The sequence below is a fragment of the Hyla sarda genome, unplaced genomic scaffold, assembly GCF_029499605.1.
Source record: "Hyla sarda isolate aHylSar1 unplaced genomic scaffold, aHylSar1.hap1 scaffold_421, whole genome shotgun sequence".
NCBI classification, from domain to species: Eukaryota; Metazoa; Chordata; class Amphibia; order Anura; family Hylidae; genus Hyla; species Hyla sarda.
This window is the reverse complement of record NW_026610436.1, coordinates 30,509-56,735: the sequence shown is the minus strand read 5'-3', so window position 1 is coordinate 56,735 and position 26,227 is coordinate 30,509. Positions and strand designations below refer to the sequence as shown.

At 41.5% G+C, this 26,227-nt stretch overlaps 1 protein-coding gene across 5 annotated transcripts in view; it reads left to right on the top strand.

The window, feature by feature from the left end:
• LOC130333996 (T-cell differentiation antigen CD6-like) overlaps nt 1-26,227 on the top strand; it is a 241,920-nt gene that overhangs the window by 202,853 nt on the left and 12,840 nt on the right. For 3 of the 5 annotated variants that reach the window (XM_056553855.1, XM_056553853.1, XM_056553851.1), the window contains 2 exons: nt 1,119-1,223; nt 18,687-18,752. In XM_056553855.1, the coding sequence (XP_056409830.1) occupies nt 1,119-1,223; nt 18,687-18,752 (171 nt within the window). The remainder of the gene's footprint in view (nt 1-1,118; nt 1,224-18,686; nt 18,753-26,227) is intronic. The other 2 variants (XM_056553852.1, XM_056553854.1) reach the window with 2 other exon arrangements.

Below are 26,227 nucleotides of genomic sequence, written 5' to 3'. Positions count from 1 at the left end.
TGTGGATGTTTATATTATTGGATTCACCCTATAGTCAGGGGATAGAGATGGGATCACGCTCCTAGGCTCTATGTATTCCCTTGTGGATGTTTATATTATTGGATTCACCCTATAGTCAGAGGATATAGATGGGATCACGCTCCTAGGCTCTATGTATTCCCTTGTGGATGTTTATATTATTGGATTCACCCTATAGTCAGGGGATAGATGGGATCACGCTCCTAGGCTCTATGTATTCCCTTGTGGATGTATATATTATTGGATTCACCCTATAGTCAGGGGATAGAGATGGGATCACGCTCCTAGGCTCTATGTATTCCCTTGTGGATGTATATATTATTGGATTCACCCTATAGTCAGGGGATATAGATGGGATCACGCTCCTAGGCTCTATATATTCCCTTGTGGATGTTTATATTATTGGATTCACCCTATAGTCAGGGGATAGAGATGGGATCACGCATGATGATTGTATGTTATGTATATGATGATTGTATGTTATGTATATTCTGTATGTATATGATGATTGTATGTTATGTATATGATGATTGTATGTTATGTATATGATGATTGTATGTTATGTATATGATGATTGTATGTTATGTATATGATGATTGTATGTTATGTATATGATGATTGTATGTTATGTATATTCTGTATGTATATGATGATTGTATGTTATGTATATGATGATTGTATGTTATGTATATTCTGTATGTATATGATGATTGTATGTTATGTATATGATGATTGTATGTTATGTATATGATGATTGTATGTTATTTATATTCTGTATGTATATACATTTTTTTGTATGTAATGTATATGATTTAGGCCTCAGCCTGGTCCTAGTCTATTGCCCAATATTACATCTGATCATCTGGCCTTTTTTTTGGGGGGGGTTGTATGTCTTTTATGGTATAGGAGATTTGTCTTTGGTGTTTATTGTGACATTTTGTATTACTAGCACTGAATTATTCATTATAGTTTTTGTACATTTTTGGGTGACACATGTAGGTTGTATAGTTTAAGGTTTGATGCTTTGTGATATGTCCCACAGACGATTATTTATATTTCTTATCTACATATATGTGAACATTTGTCTTGGGCTGTTTTAGTCCCGGCAGCCATCCCCCTGGTCCCCACCATCACCACCACACTGGAGTACGAGGAGGATTATGGGTTCAGCAGCGCCCCCCCGATGCCTCTGGTGACATTTCAGGGTAAGTACATTCCCTTGTATGTGTAAATCCTGACAATATTTCTGTATGAGAGGACAGCATCACCATCCGTGGGGTCAGCTGAGGCCCAGCCCACGAGGTTAGAGGTCAGCTGAGGCCAAGTCCACGAGATTAGAGGTCAGCTGAGGCCAAATCCACGAGATTAGAGGTCAGCTGAGGCCAAGTCCACGAGATTAGAGGTCAGACCAAGTCCACGAGGTTAGAGGTCAGAACAAGTCCACGAGGTTAGAGGTCAGACCAAGTCCACAAGGTTAGAGGTCAGACCAAGTCCACGAGATTAGAGGTCAGACCAAGTCCACGAGGTTAGAGGTCAGAACAAGTCCACGAGGTTAGAGGTCAGACCAAGTCCACAAGGTTAGAGGTCAGACCAAGTCCACGAGATTAGAGGTCAGACCAAGTCCACGAGATTAGAGGTCAGACCATGTCCACGAGATTAGAGGTCAGACCAAGTCCACGAGGTTAGAGGTCAGACCAAGTCCACGAGATTAGAGGTCAGACCAAGTCCACGAGATTAGAGGTCAGACCAAGTCCACGAGATTAGAGGTCAGACCAAGTCCACGAGGTTAGAGGTCAGACCAAGTCCACGAGGTTAGAGGTCAGACCAAGTCCACGAGGTTAGAGGTCAGACCAAGTCCACGAGGTTAGAGGTCAGACCAAGTCCACGAGGTTAGAGGTCAGACCAAGTCCACATGGTTAGAGGTCAGACCAAGTCCACGAGATTAGTGGTCAGACCAAGCCCACGAGGTTAGAGGTCAGACCAAGCCCACGAGATTAGAGGTCAGACCAAGCCCACTAGGTTCGAGGTCAGACCAAGTCCACGAGGTTAGAGGTCAGACCAAGTCCACGAGGTTAGAGGTCAGACCAAGTCCACGAGGTTAGAGGTCAGACCAAGTCCACGAGGTTAGAGGTCAGACCAAGTCCACGAGGTTAGAGGTCAGACCAAGTCCACGAGGTTAGAGGTCAGACCAAGTCCACGAGGTTAGAGGTCAGACCAAGTCCACGAGGTTAGAGGTCAGACCAAGTCCACGAGGTTAGAGGTCAGACCAAGTCCACGAGGTTAGAGGTCAGACCAAGTCCACAAGGTTAGCTGTCAGACCAAGTCCACGAGGTTAGAGGTGAGACCCAGTATGCGAGGTTAGAGGTCAGACCAAGTCCACGAGGTTAGAGGTCAGACCAAGTCCACGAGGTTAGAGGTCAGACCAAGTCCACGAGGTTAGAGGTCAGACCAAGTCCACGAGGTTAGAGGTCAGACCAAGTCCACGAGGTTAGAGGTCAGACCAAGTCCACAAGGTTAAAGGTCAGACCCAGTCCACAATGAAACTATATATTGTTTACGGTTGTATGACTATATATATTGTTTACGTACGTATGACTATATATATTGTTTACGTATATACGACTATGCATTATTTACATACACATAATATATATATATATATATATATATATATATATATATATACATTGTTTACTATGGCTTCTGCACACTCTCCAGATCTCCATGATCCCATAGATACAGAGCGCACCCTCCACCTACCACTCCCCACATGTTCCTAATAGCTGTGAAGCTCAGGGGCCCCACCTTTCATGAACTCTATATAATACCATTGTCTGCCTGTGCAGTAGAGGGGAATTGAGACCTCCTGGGGCCTAATGTGGATTTGTGGGAAGTGTCCTTAGTGCCATTATTCTTTCCTGGTGTCTGTGAAGTGATGGCCTCTGGCTGCATCGGTTACTAGAAGCTTCCTTTCTATATGAGCCATCATCTATGTGCCTTGGATATTGCCAGGCAAATTGTACTCTGATCTGATTGCTCCCTGTTCTATTTCACTGATGTTCCTGCTCTGTCCTCTTCTCTTCCCTGCTCTGTCCTCTTGTCTTCCCTGCTCTGTCCTCTTGTCGTCCCTGCTCCGTCCTCTTGTCATCCCTGCTCTGTCCTCTTGTCGTCCCTGCTCTGTCCTCTAGTCGTCCCTACTCTGTCCTCTTGTCTTCCCTGCTCTGTCCTCTTGTCTTCCCTGCTCTGTCCTCTTGTCTTCCCTGCTCCGTCCTCTTGTCATCCCTGCTCTGTCCTCTTGTCGTCCCTGCTCTGTCCTCTAGTCGTCCCTACTCTGTCCTCTTGTCTTCCCTGCTCTGTCCTCTTGTCTTCCCTGCTCCGTCCTCTTGTCATCCCTGCTCTGTCCTCTTGTCGTCCCTGCTCTGTCCTCTAGTCGTCCCTACTCTGTCCTCTTCTCTTCCCTGCTCTGTCCTCTTGTCATCCCTGCTCTGTCCTCTTGTCGTCCCTGCTCCGTCCTCTTGTCATCCCTGCTCTGTCCTCTTGTCGTCCCTGCTCTGTCCTCTAGTCGTCCCTACTCTGTCCTCTTGTCTTCCCTACTCTGTCCTCTTGTCTTCCCTGCTCTGTCCTCTTGTCTTCCCTGCTCTGTCCTCTTTTCTTTTCTTGCTCTGTCCTCTTGTCGTCCCTGCTATGTCCTCTTGTCGTCCCTGCTCTGTCCTCTTGTCTTCCCTGCTCTGTCCTCTTGTCTTCCCTGCTCTTTCCTCTTGTTTTTCCTGCTCTGTCCTCTTGTCTTCCCTGCAGTAGAGGGGAATTGAGACCTCCTGGGGCCTAATGTGGATTTGTGGGAAGTGTCCTTAGTGCCATTTTTCTTTCCTGGTGTCTGTGAAGTGATGGCCTCTGGCTGCATCGGTTACTAGAAGCTTCCTTTCTATATGAGCCATCATCTATGTGCCTTGGATATTGCCAGGCAAATTGTACTCTGATCTGATTGCTCCCTGTTCTATTTCACTGATGTTCCTGCTCTGTCCTCTTCTCTTCCCTGCTCTGTCCTCTTGTCTTCCCTGCTCTGTCCTCTTGTCTTCCCTGCTCTGTCCTCTTGTCGTCCCTGCTCTGTCCTCTTGTCTTCCCTGCTCTGTCCTCTCGTCGTCCCTGCTCTGTCCTCTTGTCTTCCCTGCTCTGTCCTCTTGTCGTCCCTGCTCTGTCCTCTTGTCTTCCCTGCTCTGTCCTCTTGTCTTTCCTGCTCTGTCCTCTTGTCTTCCCTGCTCTGTCCTCTTGTTGTCCCTGCTCCATCCTCTTGTCGTCCCTGCTCCGTCCTCTTGTCATCCCTGCTCTGTCCTCTTGTCGTCCCTGCTCTGTCCTCTTGTCGTCCCTGCTCCGTCCTCTTGTCATCCCTGCTCTGTCCTCTTGTCGTCCCTGCTCTGTCCTCTAGTCGTCCCTACTCTGTCCTCTTGTCTTCCCTGCTCTGTCCTCTTGTCTTCCCTGCTCTGTCCTCTTGTCTTCCCTGCTCTGTCCTCTTTTCTTTTCTTGCTCTGTCCTCTTGTCGTCCCTGCTCTGTCCTCTTGTCTTCCCTGCTCTGTCCTCTTGTCTTCCCTGCTCTTTCCTCTTGTTTTTCCTGCTCTGTCCTCTTGTCTTCCCTGCTCTGTCCTCTTGTCGTCCCTGCTCTGTCCTCTTGTCTTCCCTGCTCTGTCCTCTTGTCTTCCCTGCTCTGTCCTCTTGTCGTCCCTGCTCTGTCCTCTTGTCTTCCGTGCTCTTTCCTCTTGTCTTTCCTGCTCTTTCCTCTTGTCTTTTCTTGCGCTGTCCTCTTGTCGTCCCTGCTCTGTCCTCTTGTCATCCCTGCTCTGTCCTCTTGTCGTCCCTGCTCTGTCCTCTTGTCGTCCCTGCTCTGTCCTCTTGTCTTCCCTGCTCTGTCCTCTTGTCTTTCCTGCTCTGTACTCTTGTCGTCCCTGCTCTGTCCTCTTCTCTTCCCTGCTCTTTCCTCTTGTCTTTCCTGCTCTGTACTCTTGTTTTCCCTGCTCTGTCCTCTTGTCGTCCCTGCTCTTTCCTCTTGTCTTCCTTGCTCTGTCCTCTTTTCTTCCCTGCTCTTTCCTCTTGTCTTCCCTGCTCTGTCCTCTTGTCTTCCTTGCTCTGTCCTTTTGTTGTTCTTGCTCTGTCCTCTCATGGTTCTTGTACCCTCTTCTTGGTGTCTTTGCTCTGTTCTTATGATGTCTCTGCTTTTCTCTCATTAGTAAGTAATTCACGTCCTTTCACTCTTTTTGTGACTTCACTATTTCATGTTCCTGAATTCAGTCTTGTATGTGACTTCAATTGCCAAAATTGTAAACTCTAAGCAAGACAATGTGGAGATCTGAGCAATAAACCATATGATAAACCTTATACAGTTTTTTTTTAATCTGGGCCACAATTTGGTAAAGATGGTCTCACTGCGCCTGTTTGGATACCAGGTATAGGGTTCCAGGGCGTAGAAGCAGCATTGGGTAAAATGATATGGGGACGTGGTAGAGTGTGCATGAAACACAAAGGTTTGGTTGGATTGGAAGGTGAATGGGCTTTGCAGAAATTAACATTTTATTTCCTAGCCATTAAATTGCAGAACTTAAGGAACACTACTGGGTGGGAGAACATTATAAAGATATAGTGGTGTTTGTGGAGGGGGTTTAATTGGGAGAACTTATCATTGGTTCTTCTGGATTAAAAAGTCTGGAAAGAAATGAAGGTTGTGTGTGAGATCACGGGTAGTTTTCATTTTACACAGATATAGGAATATTCAACATTTAAGGAATTTAATAAGGTATAAGGAAAGGTTTTTGGCTAAGGAAGGAGGTTAAATTCCTAGGGCAGCATTTTGAAGGAGGGAAACCTATGAATTTAGATGGGATTAAAAATGTTTGGACAAAAATTCTGGTATATGCAGATTTGTGATGATAATAGGAGCTCGGGGAATAAATTGTGGTATATGCAGATTTGTGATGATTATAGGAGCTCGGGGAATAAATTGTGGTATATGCAGATTTGTGATGATTATAGGAGCTCGGGGAATAAATTGTGGTATATGCAGATTTGTGATGATTATAGGAGCTCGGGGAATAAATTGTGGTATATGCAGATTTGTGATGATTATAGGAGCTCGGGGAATAAATTGTGGTATATGCAGATTTGTGACGATTATAGGAGCTCGTGGAATAAATTCTGGTATATGCAGATTTGTGATGATAATAGGAGCTCGGGGAATAAATTGTGGTATATGCAGATTTGTGACAATTATAGGAGCTCGGGAATAAATTGTGGTATATGCAGATTTGTGATGATTATAGGAGCTCGGGAATAAATTGTGGTATATGCAGATTTGTGACGATTATAGGAGCTCGGGGAATAAATTGTGGTATATGCTGATTTGTGATGAATATAGGAGCTCGGGGAATAAATTGTGTTATATGCTGATTTGTGATGAATATAGGAGCTCGGGGAATAAATTGTGTTATATGCTGATTTGTGACAATTATAGGAGCTCGGGGAATAAATTGTGGTATATGCAGATTTGTGATGATAATAGGAGCTCGGGGAATAAATTGTGGTATATGCAGATTTGTGATGATAATAGGAGCTCGGGGAATAAATTGTAGTATATGCAGATTTGTGACGATTATAGGAGCTCGGGGAATAAATTGTGGTATATGCAGATTTGTGACGATTATAGAAGCTCGGGGAATAAATTGTGGTATATGCAGATTTGTGATGATTATAGGAGCTCGGGGAATAAATTGTGGTATATGCAGATTTGTGACCATTATAGGAGCTCGGGGAATAAATTGTGTTATATGCAGATTTGTGACAATTATAGGAGCTCGGGGAATAAATTGTGGTATATGCAGATTTGTGACCATTATAGGAGCTCGGGGAATAAATTGTGGTATATGCAGATTTGTGACGATTATAGGAGCTCGGGGAATAAATTGTGGTATATGCAGATTTGTGACGATTATAGAAGCTCGGGGAATAAATTGTGGTATATGCAGATTTGTGATGATAATAGGAGCTCGGGGAATAAATTGTGGTATATGCAGATTTGTGACCATTATAGGAGCTCGGGGAATAAATTGTGTTATATGCAGATTTGTGACAATTATAGGAGCTCGGGGAATAAATTGTGGTATATGCAGATTTGTGACGATTATAGAAGCTCGGGGAATAAATTGTGGTATATGCAGATTTGTGACGATTACAGGAGCTCGGGGAATAAATTGTGGTATATGCAGATTTGTGATGATTATAGGAGCTCGGGGAATAAATTGTGGTATATGCAGATTTTTGGATCTTGTAGGAGCTCGGGGAATAAATTGTGTTATATGCAGATTTGTGACGATTATAGGAGCTCGGGGAATAAATTGTGGTATATGCAGATTTGTGATGATTATAAGAGCTCGGGGAATAAATTGTGGTATATGCAGATTTCTGACGATTATAGGAGCTCGGGGAATAAATTGTGGTATATGCAGATTTGTGATGATTATAGGAGCTCGGGGAATAAATTGTGGTATATGCAGATTTGTTACGATTATAGGAGCTCGGGGAATAAATTGTGGTATATGCAGATTTGTGATGATTATAGGAGCTCGGGGAATAAATTGTGGTATATGCAGATTTGTGATGATTATAGGAGCTCGGGGAATAAATTGTGGTATATGCAGATTTGTGATGATTATAGGAGCTCGGGGAATAAATTGTGGTATATGCAGATTTGTGACGATTATAGGAGCTCGGGGAATAAATTGTGATATATGCAGATTTGTGATGATTATAGGAGCTCGGGGAATAAATTGTGGTATATGCAGATTTGTGATGATTATAGGAGCTCGGGGAATAAATTGTGGTATATGTAGATTTGTGATGATTATAGGAGCTCGGGGAATAAATTGTGGTATATGCAGATTTGTGATGATTATAGGAGCTCGGGGAATAAATTGTGGTATATGTAGATTTGTGATGATTATAGGAGCTCGGGGAATAAATTGTGGTATATGCAGATTTGTGACAATTATAGGAGCTCGGGAATAAATTGTGGTATATGCAGATTTGTGATGATTATAGGAGCTCGGGAATAAATTGTGGTATATGCAGATTTGTGATGATTATAGGAGCTCGGGGAATAAATTGTGGTATATGCAGATTTGTGATGATTATAGGAGCTCGGGGAATAAATTGTGGTATATGCAGATTTGTGATGATTATAGGAGCTCGGGGAATAAATTGTGGTATATGCAGATTTGTGATGATTATAGGAGCTCAGGGAATAAATTGTGGTATATGCAGATTTGTGATGATTATAAGAGCTCGGGGAATAAATTGTGGTATATGCAGATTTGTGACGATTATAGGAGCTCGGGGAATAAATTGTGGTATATGCAGATTTGTTACGATTATAGGAGCTCGGGGAATAAATTGTAGTATATGCAGATTTGTGACGATTATAGAAGCTCGGGGAATAAATTGTGGTATATGCAGATTTGTGATGATTATAGGAGCTCGGGGAATAAATTGTGGTATATGCAGATTTGTGACAATTATAGGAGCTCGGGGAATAAATTGTGGTATATGCAGATTTGTGATGATTATAGGAGCTCGGGGAATAAATTGTGGTATATGCAGATTTGTGACGATTATAGGAGCTCGGGGAATAAATTGTGGTATATGCAGATTTGTGACAATTATAGGAGCTCGGGGAATAAATTGTGGTATATGCAGATTTGTGATGATTATAGGAGCTCGGGGAATAAATTGTGGTATATGCAGATTTGTGACGATTATAGGAGCTCGGGGAATAAATTGTGGTATATGTAGATTTGTGATGATTATAAGAGCTCGGGGAATAAATTGTAGTATATGCAGATTTGTGATGATTATAGGAGCTCGGGGAATAAACTGTGGTATATGCAGATTTGTGACGATTATAGGAGCTCAGGTAATAAATTGTGGTACATGCAGATTTGTGATGATTATAGGAGCTCGGGGAATAAATTGTGGTATATGCAGATTTGTGATGATTATAGGAGCTCGGGGAATAAATTGTGGTATATGCAGATTTGTGATGATTATAGGAGCTCGGGGAATAAATTGTGGTATATGCAGATTTGTGACAATTATAGGAGCTCGGGGAATAAATTGTGGTATATGCAGATTTGTGATGATTATAGGAGCTCGGGGAATAAATTGTGGTATATGCAGATTTGTGATGATTATAGGAGCTCGGGGAATAAATTGTGGTATATGCAGATTTGTGACAATTATAGGAGCTCGGGGAATAAATTGTGGTATATGCAGATTTGTGATGATTATAGGAGCTCGGGGAATAAATTGTGGTATATGCAGATTTGTGATGATTATAGGAGCTCGGGGAATAAATTGTGGTATATGCAGATTTGTGATGATTATAGGAGCTCAGGGAATAAATTGTGGTATATGCAGATTTGTGATGATTATAGGAGCTCGGGAATAAATTGTGGTATATGCAGATTTGTGACGATTATAGGAGCTCGGGGAATAAATTGTGGTATATGCAGATTTGTGATGATTATAGGAGCTCGGGGAATAAATTGTGGTATATGCAGATTTGTGATGATTATAGGAGCTCGGGGAATAAACTGTGGTATATTAAGATTTTTGGATCTTGTAGGAGCTCGGGGAATAAATTGTGGTATATGCAGATTTGTGACGATTATAGGAGCTCGGGGAATAAATTGTGTTATATGCAGATTTGTGACAATTATAGGAGCTCGGGGAATAAATTGTGGTATATGCAGATTTGTGATTATTATAGGAGCTCAGGGAATAAATTGTGTTATATGCAGATTTGTGACGATTATAGGAGCTCGGGGAATAAATTGTGGTATATGCAGATTTGTGATGATTATAGGAGCTCGGGGAATAAATTGTGGTATATGAAGATTTTTGGATCTTGTAGGAGTTCGGGGAATAAATTGTGGTATATGCAGATTTGTGATGATTATAGGAGCTCGGGGAATAAATTGTGGTATATGCAGATTTGTGATGATTATAGGAGCTCGGGGAATAAATTGTGGTATATGCAGATTTGTGATGATTATAGGAGCTCGGGGAATAAATTGTGGTATATGCAGATTTGTGACGATTATAGGAGCTCGGGGAATAAATTGTGGTATATGCAGATTTGTGATGATTATAAAAGCTTGGGGAATAAATTGTAGTATATGCAGATTTGTGACAATTATAAGAGCTCGGGAATAAATTGTAGTATATGCAGATTTGTGACGATTATAGGAGCTCAGGGAATAAATTGTGGTATATGCAGATTTGTGACGATTATAGGAGCTCGGGGAATAAATTGTGGTATATGCAGATTTGTGATGATTATAGGAGCTCGGGGAATAAATTGTGGTATATGCAGATTTGTGATGATTATAGGAGCTCGGGAATAAATTGTGGTATATGCAGATTTGTGACGATTATAGGAGCTCGGGGAATAAATTGTGTTATATGCAGATTTGTGATGATTATAGGAGCTCGGGGAATAAATTGTGGTATATGCAGATTTGTGACAATTATAGGAGCTCGGGGAATAAATTGTGGTATATGCAGATTTGTGACAATTATAAGAGCTCGGGAATAAATTGTGGTATATGCAGATTTGTGATGATTATAGGAGCTCGGGAATAAATTGTGGTATATGCAGATTTGTGATGATTATAGGAGCTCGGGGAATAAATTGTGGTATATGCAGATTTGTGATGATTATAGGAGCTCGGGGAATAAATTGTGGTATATGCAGATTTGTGACAATTATAGGAGCTCGGGAATAAATTGTGGTATATGCAGATTTGTGATGATTATAGGAGCTCGGGAATAAATTGTGGTATATGCAGATTTGTGATGATTATAGGAGCTCGGGGAATAAATTGTGGTATATGCAGATTTGTGATGATTATAGGAGCTCGGGGAATAAATTGTGGTATATGCAGATTTGTGATAATTATAGGAGCTCGGGGAATAAATTGTGGTATATGCAGATTTGTGACAATTATAGGAGCTCGGGGAATAAATTGTGGTATATGCAGATTTGTGACGATTATAGGAGCTCGGGGAATAAATTGTGGTATATGCAGATTTGTGACGATTATAGGAGCTCGGGGAATACGTTGATTTTTCATATAGAGGAACATGGGTTGGTTGATTTTATTAAGAAATGTCTAAAATTTGGATTAGAGATTCACAGGGGAAGATGTGGAGAAGAAAGGGGACGGTTTATTGAAGAGGAAGAGTTGGGATGTATTTTTAATAACACGACACTTTGCCCGTCATACAATCCATATCAATTCACTCAGCTGAGGTTGGTACTTTATTAGTTTATTAGTCCCCGATTCACTGACGGAAAATGAACTGTACAGAGGATTCTAAATGCCCAAAATGTCGAGCAGAATAGGCAAATTTTCTACATTTAGTATGGGAATGCAGCAAGATGGAGACTTATTGATATGAGGTGTTTTCATATTTAAACTTTTAATTTAATATTTTAATGATACCTTCCCCTGTAATGGTGGCGTTGGGTGATGGGAATAGTTTCGGTTGTCTGAATGAACTATTGATTGATCTTTTCTTTCTGGCAAAGAACCTGATTCTAATGGGTTGGTTTCCTCCTAATATACCAGCAGTGTCACATTTATTGAATTTGGTGACTAAGGTCAAAGAATACAAGAGGGGTCAAAGTAAAGAGTCCAAGAAGAGACTCCGAGCCTATCAGAAGACGTAGGGTTTGTGGAGATAGGATAACAAACTCTAGATGTTTGAGTTTTGGGGTTTTTAGTTTTCTTTTCTTCTCACTTTTTTCCCCCCTAGAGCTCAGTGTTCAAATGGCTGGGGGGTGGGGGTGGGGGTATATCTTTGCTGTATTGTGTTGTGATATTTTGTATGTATTTATTGGAAAATAAAATCATTTAAAAAACAAAATAAACTATAATTTAGGTCCAAGAGTCAAAAATAAAACTGCTAAATATCCAGAAGCGACCGACCCCCCCCCCCCCCACACACACACACACCTCAACAAAATGATTGTGTCCCCAATCACACTCCAGAACCGCCCATCAGGATACACTTGGGGCTCACTACAACCAATAATAACAAAAAAAAAACTCTTTTTACCTCACTATAACCAATAATTACCATAAAACCCTCCTCATACCTCATTATAACCAATAATTACCATAAAACCCTCCTCATACATCACTATAACCAATAATTACCATAAAACCCTCCTCATACCTCACTATAACCAATAATAACCATAAAATCCTCCTAATACCTCACTATAACCAAAAATAACCATAAAACTGTCCTCATACCTCACTATAACCAATAATAACCATAAAATCCTCCTAATACCTCACTATAACCAAAAATAACCATAAAACTGTCCTCATACCTCACTATAACCAATAATTACCATAAAACCCTCCTCATACCTCACTATAACCAATAATAACCATAAAACCCTCCTCATACCTCACTATAACCAATAATTACCATAAAACCCTCCTCATACCTCACTATAACCAATAATAACCATAAACTATGTATATATATATATCATCGGTAATTGCAGTATCGTCCTATAGCTATCCAATTTATGGCCCAACTTAATGTCCATTCTCCACATATGTTGTTTTAACCCCTGCATATCTGTGAGATAGAACGTGTGTTTTCTCCTTGTGAGCTCAGAAATGCTTATGACTTGATAAAAGGAGGAATCCCGAAAGCTTCTCTACATAATCTTGTTAGTCCTATAAAAAAGGTTATTACAAGATACTGCAACTACACATGATTTTGCTTTTTGCATCACTGGACTAATACGGCTACTCCTAACTACTCTCTATATATAACAGAGCCAGTGTCTCTATATATGAAGGACAGAGCTGGTGTCGGGGTCTCTCTCTCTCTCTCTCTATATATATATATATATACACTAGCTGAGTACCCGGCGTTCCCCGGTTTTTCCTTCCTAATCCTTGTTGGGGAGGAAAATAAACAAAGGAGGAAGCTTTTGACTTCATATCCCGACCTCCTATCCTGTCATCATATCCCGTCCTCCTATCCCGTCCTCCTATCCCGACCTCCTATCCCATCCTCCTATCCCGTCATCATATCCTGTCCTCCTATCCCGTCCTCCTATCCCGTCCTCCTATCCCGTCATCATATCCCGACCTCCTATCCCGTCTTCCTATCCCGTCCTCCTATCCCGTCCTCCTATCCCGTCCTCCTATCCCGTCATCCTATCCCGTCCTCCTATCCCGTCTTCCTATCCCGTCCTCCTATCCCGTCCTCCTATCCCGTCATCATATCCCGACCTCCTATCCCGGCCTCCTATCCCGTCTTCCTATCCCGTCCTCCTATCCCGTCCTCCTATCCCGTCCTCCTATCCCGTCATCCTATCCCGTCCTCCTATCCCGTCTTCCTATCCCGTCATCATATCCCGACCTCCTATCCCGACCTCCTATCCCGTCCTCCTATCCTGACCTGTAATATGTGACCAGGTAATGAAATCTCTCCAGCCGTACTGAAGTTATGTGAGAACATACATTTCCCATTGATTTGCATGGGACTTTAAACAAAAACCCTGACCCTCACAAATGGGGTAGTTAAGGGTTAAATTAATTATCCTATATTTTAAGTGGACATATAAGTAACATGTGACCAAGTATTATGGAAATATCTCCAGCCGTTTGGAAGTTCTGCAGTAACATATATTCCCCATAGACTTGTATGGGACTTTATACATAAACCCCGCCCCTGGCAAATGGGGGTGAGTAAGGGTTAAATCCCCTATCCTATGTTTGTTTGTGACATATAAGGAACATATGATCAAGTGTAATGGTGATATCTACAGCCGTATGGACGTGATGCTGGAACATACACACATATACATATACATATACATACACACGTTGAGCTTTATATATATGTATCGAGGACAGAGCCGGTGTCAGGGTGTGTGGAGAGAGAGAGAGAGAGAGAGAGAGAGAGTGGTGTCAGGATATATATATATATATATATATATATATATATGTATATGACAGAGACGTGTTGGGGTCTCTATATATGGAGAACAGAGCCAGTGTCGGGGACTATATATATATATGACAGAGCCGGTGTCTGGGTCTCTATATATGGAGGACAGAGACGGTGTTGGGGTCTCTATATATGGAGAACAGAGCCAGTGTCGGGGACTTTATATATATATGACAGAGCCGGTGTCTGGGTCTCTATATATGGAGGACAGAGACGGTGTTGGGGTCTCTATATATGGAGAACAGAGCCAGTGTCGGGGACTATATATATATATATGACAGAGCCGGTGTCTGGGTCTCTATATATGGAGGACAGAGACGGTGTTGGGGTCTCTATATATGGAGAACAGAGCCAGTGTCGGGGACTATATATATATATGACAGAGCCGGTGTCTGGGTCTCTATATATGGAGGACAGAGACGGTGTTGGGGTCTCTATATATGGAGAACAGAGCCAGTGTCGGGGACTATATATATATGACAGAGCCGGTGTCTGGGTCTCTATATATGGAGGACAGAGACGGTGTTGGGGTCTCTATATATGGAGAACAGAGCCAGTGTCGGGGACTATATATATATATATGACAGAGCCGGTGTCTGGGTCTCTATATATGGAGGACAGAGACGGTGTTGGGGTCTCTATATATGGAGAACAGAGCCAGTGTCGGGGACTATATATATATATATGACAGAGCCGGTGTCTGGGTCTCTATATATGGAGGACAGAGACGGTGTTGGGGTCTCTATATATGGAGAACAGAGCCAGTGTCGGGGACTATATATATATATATATGACAGAGCCGGTGTCTGGGTCTCTATATATGGAGGACAGAGACGGTGTTGGGGTCTCTATATATGGAGAACAGAGCCAGTGTCGGGGACTATATATATATATATGACAGAGCCGGTGTCTGGGTCTCTATATATGGAGGACAGAGACGGTGTTGGGGTCTCTATATATGGAGAACAGAGCCAGTGTCGGGGACTATATATATATATATATATATATATATATATATATATATATACAGACAAAGAATAAGTCAGCCAGCACTTTAGTTGATACCAAACTATTATATGGACCTGGCCTACAGGTGCACGCTACTAGGCTTGATATACAGCAACAGGAGAATACAGCAGCACACTGCCAGCACAAGGATATAGGTGAGACATGAACATGCAGATAAAACATGGAGACTATACAGCTATGGTGTAATAGATGCAAATGTGAAACTATGAAATAGTGAGGCACTTAGCTCGCAAATTTGTCTCCGCCGGCGGTCAAATAGCTTGGACCGTCCCAAGGAGGCCACCTTATCGCGGTGGGACGGTCCAAGCTATTTGACCGCCGGCGGAGACAAATTTGCGAGCTAAGTGCCTCACTATTTCATAGTTTCACATTTGCATCTATTCCACCATAGCTGTATAGTCTCCATGTTTTATCTGCATGTTCATGTCTCACCTATATCCTTGTGCTGGCAGTGTGCTGCTGTATTCTTCTGTTGTTATATATATATATATATATATATATATATATATATATATATATATATGGAAGACAGAGCCAGTGTCGGGGTCTCTATATATGGAGGACAGAGCCAGTGTTGGGGTCTTTTTATATATATATATATATATATATATATATATGGAGGACAGAGCCAGTGTTGGGGTCTTTTTATATATATATATATATATATATATATATATATATATATATATATGGAGGACAGAGCCAGTGTCGGGGTCTTTATATATATATATATATATATATATATATGGAGGACAGAGCCAGTGTCGGGGTCTTTATATATATATACAGATATATATGGAGGACAGAGCCAGTGTTGGGGTCTTTTTATATATATATATATATGGAGGACAGAGCCAGTGTTGGGGTCTTTTTATATATATATATATATATATATATATATATATGGAGGACAGAGCCAGTGTTGGGGTCTTTTTATATATATATATATATATATATATATATATATATATGGAGGACAGAGCCAGTGTTGGGGTCTTTTTATATATATATATATATATATATATATATATATGTATGGAGGACAGAGCCAGTGTTGGGGTCTTTTAAATATATATATATGTATGGAGGACAGAGCCAGTGTTGGGGTCTTTTAAATATATATATATATATATGGAGGACAGAGCCCGTGTCAGGGACTATAGATATATATATATATATATATATATAAAGACCCCGACACAGGCTCTGTCCTCCATATATATATATATATATATATATATATATATAGTCCCCGACACGGGCTCTGTCCTCCATATATATATAAAGACCCTGACACAGGCTCTGTCCTCTATATATATATATATAAAAAGACCCCAACACTGGCTCTGTCCTCCATATATATATATATAAAGACCCCGACACGGGCTCTGTCCTCCATATATATCTATATATATATATATATGGAGGACAGAGCCTGTGTCAGGGTCTTTATATATATATGGAGGACAGAGCCCGTGTCGGGGACTATATATATATATATATATATATATATGGAGGACAGAGCCTGTGTCGGGGTCTTTATATATATATATATGGAGGACAGAGCCAGTGTCGGGGTCTTTATATATATATATATGGAGGACAGAGCCAGTGTTGGGGTCTTTTTATATATATATATAGAGGACAGAGCCAGTGTTGGGGTCTTTTAAATATATATATATATATATGGAGGACAGAGCCCGTGTCAGGGACTATAGATATGTATATATATATATAAAGACCCCGACACAGGCTCTGTCCTCCATATATATATATATATATATATTTATATATATATAGTCCCCGACACGGGCTCTGTCCTCCATATATATATAAAGACCCTGACACAGGCTCTGTCCTCCATATATATATATATATAGATATATATGGAGGACAGAGCCCGTGTCGGGGTCTTTATATATATATATATGGAGGACAGAGCCAGTGTTGGGGTCTTTTTATATATATATATAGAGGACAGAGCCAGTGTCGGGGTCTTTTTATATATATATATATATATATATATATATATATATATATATATATATATAGATATATATGGAGGACAGAGCCAGTGTTGGGGTCTTTTTATATGTATATATATATATATATATATATATATATATATGGAGGACAGAGCCAGTGTTGGGGTCTTTTTTTTTTAATATATATATATATATATATATATATATATATGTATATGGAGGACAGAGCCAGTGTCGGGGTCTTTATATATATATATATATATAGATATATATGGAGGACAGAGCCAGTGTTGGGGTCTTTTTATATATATATATATATATATATATAGAGGACAGAGCCAGTGTTGGGGTCTTTTTATATATATATATATATATATATATATATATATATATGGAGGACAGAGCCAGTGTTGGGGTCTTTTTATATATATATATATGGAGGACAGAGCCAGTGTCGGGGTCTTTATATATATATATATATATATATATATATATATATATATATATATGGAGGACAGAGCCAGTGTTGGGGTCTTTTTATATATATATATATGGAGGACAGAGCCCGTGTCGGGGTCTTTATATATATATATATATATATATATATATATATATATATATATATGGAGGACAGAGCCAGTGTTGGGGTCTTTTAAATATATATATATATATGGAGGACAGAGCTTGTGTCGGGGTCTTTATATATATATATATATATATATATATGGAGGACAGAGCCCGTGTCGGGGTCTTTATATAGATATATATGGAGGACAGAGCCCGTGTCGGGGTCTTTATATATATATATATATATATATATATATATAGATATATATGGAGGACAGAGCCCGTGTCGGGGTCTTTTTATATATATATGGAGGACAGAGCCCGTGTCGGGGTCTTTATATATATATATATATATATATATATATATATATATGGAGGACAGAGCCAGTGTTGGGGTCTTTTTATATATATATATATATATATATATATATATATATATATGGAGGACAGAGCCAGTGTTGGGGTCTTTATATATATATATATATATATATGTATGGAGGACAGAGCCAGTGTTGGGGTCTTTTAAATATATATATATATATGGAGAACAGAGCCAGTGTTGGGGTCTTTTTATATATATATATATATATGGAGGACAGAGCCAGTGTCGGGGTCTTTATATATATATATATATATATATGGAGGAAAGAGCCAGTGTTGGGGTCTTTTTATATATATATATATGGAGGACAGACCCCGTGTCGGGGTCTTTATATATATATATATATATATATATATATATATATGGAGGACAGAGCCAGTGTTGGGGTCTTTTTATATATATATATATATGGAGGACAGAGCCAGTGTTGGGGTCTTTTTATATATATATATATATGGAGGAAAGAGCCAGTGTTGGGGTCTTTTTATATATATATATATATGGAGGAAAGAGCCAGTGTTGGGGTCTTTGTACATGAACATTTTTCAGATTTTTATGTTTCTGAATCTTTGATGAAAAGAAAATTTACAAAAACATTTCACTACTTTCCTTCCCAAACCCAGCAGAAAAAGAGACTGAAGGATCAACAACAAGCGGACATTATACCAAGAAACGGATCAGGAGGCTACGTAAGAGGAGCATTTATAATCACAGACATTACTATTCCCCTCACTACTAAGTATGTGTATATAAGTGTGTGTGTGGGGGGGTATAGGTGTGTATATAAGTGTATGGGGGGGTATAGGTGTGTATATAAGTGTGTGTGTGGGGGGGTATAGGTGTGTATATAAGTGTGTGTGTGGGGGGGGTATAGGTGTGTATATAAGTGTGTGTGTGGGGGGGTATAGGTGTGTATATAAGTGTAATGGGGGGGTATAGGTGTGTATATAAGTGTGTGTGTGGGGGGGGGATAGGTGTGTGTGTGTGTGTGGGGGGGCTATAGGTGTGTATATAAGTGTGTGTGTGGGGGGGTATAGGTGTGTGTGTGTGTGGGGGGGGCTATAGGTGTGTATATAAGTGTGTGTGTGGGGGGGTATAGGTGTGTATATAAGTGTGTGTGTGGGGGGGGCTATAGGTGTGTATATAAGTGTGTGTGTGGGGGGGGTATAGGTGTGTATATAAGTGTATGGGGGGGTATAGGTGTGTATATAAGTGTGTGTGTGTGGGGGGGGGTATAGGTGTGTATATAAGTGTGTGTGTGGGGGGGTATAGGTGTGTATATAAGTGTGTGTGTGGGGGGGTATAGGTGTGTATATAAGTGTGTGTGTGGGGGGGTATAGGTGTGTGTGTGTGTGGGGGGGGCTATAGGTGTGTATATAAGTGTGTGTGTGGGGGGGTATAGGTGTGTATATAAGTGTGTGTGTGGGGGGGGCTATAGGTGTGTATATAAGTGTGTGTGTGGGGGGGTATAGGTGTGTATATAAGTGTATGGGGGGGTATAGGTGTGTATATAAGTGTGTGTGTGGGGGGGGGGGTATAGGTGTGTATATAAGTGTGTGTGTGGGGGGGGGTATAGGTGTGTATATAAGTGTGTGTGTGGGGGGGGGGGGTATAGGTGTGTATATAAGTGTGTGTGTGGGGGGGGTATAGGTGTGTATATAAGTGTGTGTGGGGGGGTATAGGTGTGTATATAAGTGTATGGGGGGGTATAGGTGTGTATATAAGTGTGTGTGTGTGTGTGGGGGGGGTATAGGTGTGTATATAAGTGTGTGTGTGGGGGGGTATAGGTGTGTATATAAGTGTGTGTGTGGGGGGGGTATAGGTGTGTATATAAGTGTGTGTGTGGGGGGGGGTATAGGTGTGTATATAAGTGTGTGTGTGTGGGGGGGTATAGGTGTGTATATAAGTGTGTGTGTGTGGGGGGGTATAGGTGTGTATATAAGTGTGTGGGGGGTATAGGTGTGTATATAAGTGTGTGTGGGGGGGTATAGGTGTGTATATAAGTGTGGTGGGTATAGGTGTGTATATAAGTGTGTGTGGGGGGGTTATAGGTGTGTATATAAGTGTGTGTGGGGGGGTATAGGTGTGTATATAAGTGTGTGGGGGTATAGGTGTGTATATAAGTGTGTGTGTGGGGTTGTATAGGTGTGTATATAAGTGCGTGTGGGGGGGGGTATAGGTGTGTATATAAGTGTGTGTGTGGGGGGGCTATAGGTGTGTATATAAGTGTATGGGGGGGTATAGGTGTGTATATAAGTGTGTGTGTGGGGGGGGGTATAGGTGTGTATATAAGTATGTGTGGGCGCGTATAGGTGTGTGTATATAGGTGTGTGGGGGTATAGGTGTGTATATAAGTGTGTGGGGGGTATAGGTGTGTATATAAGTGTGTGGGGGGTATAGGTGTGTATATAAGTGTGTGGGGGGGTATAGGTGTGTATATAAGTGTGTGGGGGGGTATAGGTGTGTATATAAGTGTGTGGGGGTATAGGTGTGTATAGAAGTGTGGGGGGGGTATAGGTGTGTATATAAGTGTGTGGGGGGGGGGGTATAGGTGTGTATATCACTCACCACCATGTTCACTAGATCAGTATCACTCACCACCATGTTCACTAGATCATTATCACTCACCACCATGTTCACTAGATCATTATCACTCACCACCATGTTCACTAGATCATTATCACTCACCACCATGTTCACTAGATCATTATCACTCACCACCATGTTCACTAGATCAGTATCACTCACCACCATGTTCACTAGATCATTATCACTCACCACCATGTTCACTAGATCATTATCACTCACCACCATGTTCACTAGATCAGTATCACTCACCACTATGTTCACCAGATCAGTATCACTCACCACCATTTTCACTAGATCATTATCACTCACCACCATGTTCACTAGATCAGTATCACTCACCACCATGTTCACTAGATCATTATCACTCACCACCATGTTCACTAGATCATTATCACTCACCACCATGTTCACCAGATCATTATCACTCACCACCATGTTCACCAGATCATTATCACTCACCACCATGTTCACTAGATCATTATCACTCACCACCATGTTCACTAGATCAGTATCACTCACCACCATGTTCACTAGATCATTATCACTCACCACTATGTTCACTAGATCAGTATCACTCACCACCATGTTCACTAGATCAGTATCACTCACCACCATGTTCACTAGATCATTATCACTCACCACTATGTTCACTAGATCAGTATCACTCACCACCATGTTCACTAGATCATTATCACTCACCACCATGTTCACTAGATCATTATCACTCACCACCATGTTCACTAGATCAGTATCACTCACCACTATGTTCACTAGATCAGTATCACTCACCACCATGTTCACTAGATCATTATCACTCACCACCATGTTCACTAGATCATTATCACTCACCACCATGTTCACTAGATCAGTATCACTCACCACCATGTTCACTAGATCATTATCACTCACCACCATGTTCACTAGATCAGTATCACTCACCACCATGTTCACTAGATCATTATCACTCACCACCATGTTCACTAGATCATTATCACTCACCACCATGTTCACTAGATCATTATCACTCACCACCATGTTCACCAGATCATTATCACTCACCACCATGTTCACTAGATCATTATCACTCACCACCATGTTCACTAGATCAGTATCACTCACCACCATGTTCACCAGATCAGTATCACTCACCACCATGTTCACTAGATCAGTATCACTCACCACCATGTTCACTAGATCATTATCACTCACCACCATGTTCACTAGATCAGTATCACTCACCACCATGTTCACTAGATCATTATCACTCACCACCATGTTCACTAGATCAGTATCACTCACCACCATGTTCACTAGATCAGTATCACTCACCACTATGTTCACTAGATCAGTATCACTCACCACCATGTTCACTAGATCATTATCACTCACCACCATGTTCACTAGATCAGTATCACTCACCACCATGTTCACTAGATCAGTATCACTCACCACCATGTTCACTAGATCATTATCACTCACCACCATGTTCACTAGATCATTATCACTCACCACCATGTTCACTAGATCATTATCACTCACCACCATGTTCACTAGATCATTATCACTCACCACCATGTTCACTAGATCATTATCACTCACCACCATGTTCACTAGATCATTATCACTCACCACCATGTTCACTAGATCAGTATCACTCACCACTATGTTCACTAGATCAGTATCACTCACCACCATGTTCACTAGATCATTATCACTCACCACCATGTTCACTAGATCATTATCACTCACCACCATGTTCACTAGATCATTATCACTCACCACCATGTTCACTAGATCAGTATCACTCACCACCATGTTCACTAGATCATTATCACTCACCACCATGTTCACTAGATCAGTATCACTCACCACTATGTTCACTAGATCAGTATCACTCACCACCATGTTCACTAGATCATTATCACTCACCACCATGTTCACTAGATCATTATCACTCACCACCATGTTCACTAGATCAGTATCACTCACCACCATGTTCACTAGATCATTATCACTCACCACCATGTTCACTAGATCAGTATCACTCACCACCATGTTCACTAGATCAGTATCACTCACCACTATGTTCACTAGATCAGTATCACTCACCACCATGTTCACTAGATCATTATCACTCACCACCATGTTCACTAGATCAGTATCACTCACCACTATGTTCACTAGATCATTATCACTCACCACTATGTTCACTAGATCAGTATCACTCACCACCATGTTCACTAGATCAGTATCACTCACCACCATGTTCACTTGATCAGTATAACTCACCACCATGTTCACCAGATCATTATCACTCACCACCATGTTCACCAGATCAGTATCACTCACCACCATGTTCACTAGATCATTATCACTCACCACCATGTTCACTAGATCAGTATCACTCACCACCATGTTCACTAGATCATTATCACTCACCACCATGTTCACTAGTTCATTATCACTCACCACTATGTTCACTAGATCATTATCACTCACCACTATGTTCACTAGATCATTATCACTCACCACCATGTTCACTAGATCAGTATCACTCACCACCATGTTCACTAGATCATTATCACTCACCACCATGTTCACTAGATCATTATCACTCACCACCATGTTCACTAGATCATTATCACTCACCACCATGTTCACTAGATCATTATCACTCACCACCATGTTCACTAGATCATTATCACTCACCACCATGTTCACTAGATCATTATCACTCACCACCATGTTCACTAGATCAGTATCACTCACCACCATGTTCACTAGATCAGTATCACTCACCACCATGTTCACTAGATCATTATCACTCACCACCATGTTCACTAGATCAGTATCACTCACCACCATGTTCACTAGATCATTATCACTTACCACCATGTTCACTAGATCATTATCACTCACCACTATGTTCACTAGATCATTATCACTCACCACCATGTTCACTAGATCATTATCACTTACCACCATGTTCACTAGATCAGTATCACTTACCACCATGTTCACTAGATCAGTATCACTCACCACTATGTTCACTAGATCAGTATCACTCACCACTATGTTCACTAGATCAGTATCACTCACCACTATGTTCACTAGATCATTATCACTCACCACTATGTTCACTAGATCAGTATCACTCACCACCATGTTCACTAGATCATTATCACTCACCACCATGTTCACTAGATCATTATCACTCACCACCATGTTCACTAGATCATTATCACTCACCACCATGTTCACTAGATCATTATCACTCACCACCATGTTCACTAGATCAGTATCACTCACCACCATGTTCACTAGATCAGTATCACTCACCACCATGTTCACTAGATCATTATCACTCACCACCATGTTCACTAGATCATTATCACTCACCACCATGTTCACTAGATCAGTATCACTCACCACCATGTTCACTAGATCAGTATCACTCACCACCATGTTCACTAGATCATTATCACTCACCACCATGTTCACTAGATCAGTATCACTCACCACCATGTTCACTAGATCAGTATCACTCACCACTATGTTCACTAGATCAGTATCACTCACCACCATGTTCACTAGATCAGTATCACTCACCACTATGTTCACTAGATCAGTATCACTCACCACCATGGCAGTTCCCCCCCCCCCCCTTCCGAGCCTCCTCCAGGATTATGCAGAGGATAAGTAATAAAACCTCCTTATATTCCCTATATACTAAGTAGGGTAAATCATCCAACCCCGGGGCTGATGTAATCAAACAACTCTCTAAGGCTTTCTCCGATTCTACTACTGTAATTTGTTTATTACGACTCTCCAGGCTTATCTCATCCACAGCTGGAAGTCCGATATCCTCCAGATATGTCTCTCACTATCCCCGACATCCTCCAGATATGTCTCTCACTATCGCCCACATCCTCCAGATATGTCTCTCACTATCGCCCACATCCTCCAGATATGTCTCTCTCACTATCCCCTACATCCTCCAGATATGTCTCTCTCACTATCCCCGACATCCTCCAGATATGTCTCTCACTATCCCCTACATCCTCCAGATATGTCTCTCACTATCCCCTACATCCTCCAGATATGTCTCTCACTATCCCCTACATCCTCCAGATATGTCTCTCACTATCCCCTACATCCTCCAGATATGTCTCTCACTATCCCCTACATCCTCCAGATATGTCTCTCACTATCCCCGACATCCTCCAGATATGTCTCTCTCACTATCCCCTACATCCTCCAGATATGTCTCTCACTATCCCCTACATCCTCCAGATATGTCTCTCTCACTATCCCCTACATCCTCCAGATATGTCTCTCACTATCCCCTACATCCTCCAGATATGTCTCTCACTATCCCCTACATCCTCCAGATATGTCTCTCACTATCCCCTACATCCTCCAGATATGTCTCTCACTATCCCCTACATCCTCCAGATATGTCTATCACTATCCCCTACATCCTCCAGATATGTCTCTCTCACTATCCCCGACATCCTCCAGATATGTCTCTCACTATCCCCGATATCCTCCAGATATGTCTCTCACTATCCCCGATATCCTCCAGATATGTCTCTCACTATCCCCGACATCCTCCAGATATGTCTCTCACTATCCCCGATATCCTCCAGATATGTCTCTCACTATCCCCGATATCCTCCAGATATGCCTCTCACTATTCCCTACATCCTCCAGATATGTCTCTCACTATCCCCGATATCCTCCAGATATGTCTCTCACTATCCCCGATATCCTCCAGATATGTCTCTCACTATCCCCGATATCCTCCAGATATGTCTCTCACTATCCCCGATATCCTCCAGATATGCCTCTCACTATCCCCGACATCCTCCAGATATGTCTCTCACTATCCCCTACATCCTCCAGATATGTCTCTCACTATCCCCTACATCCTCCAGATATGCCTCTCTCACTATCCCCGACATCCTCCAGATATGTCTCTCACTATCCCCTACATCCTCCAGATATGTCCCTCTCACTATCCCCTACATCCTCCAGATATGTCTCTCACTATCCCCTGCATCCTCCAGATATGTCTCTCACTATCCCCTACATCCTCCAGATATGTCTCTCTCACTATCCCCTACATCCTCCAGATATGTCTCTCACTATCCCCTACATCCTCCAGATATGTCTCTCTCACTATCCCCTACATCTTCCAGATATGTCTCTCTCACTATCCCCTACATCCTCCAGATATGTCTCTCACTATCCCCGATATCCTCCAGATATGTCTCTCACTATCCCCGATATCCTCCAGATATGTCTCTCACTATCCCCGACATCCTCCAGATATGTCTCTCACTATCCCCGACATCCTCCAGATATGTCTCTCACTATCCCCGATATCCTCCAGATATGTCTCTCACTATCCCCGACATCCTCCAGATATGTCTCTCACTATCCCCGATATTCTCCAGATATGTCTCTCACTATCCCCGATATCCTCCAGATATGTCTCTCACTATCCCCGACATCCTCCAGATATGTCTCTCACTATCCCCGACATCCTCCAGATATGTCTCTCACTATCCCC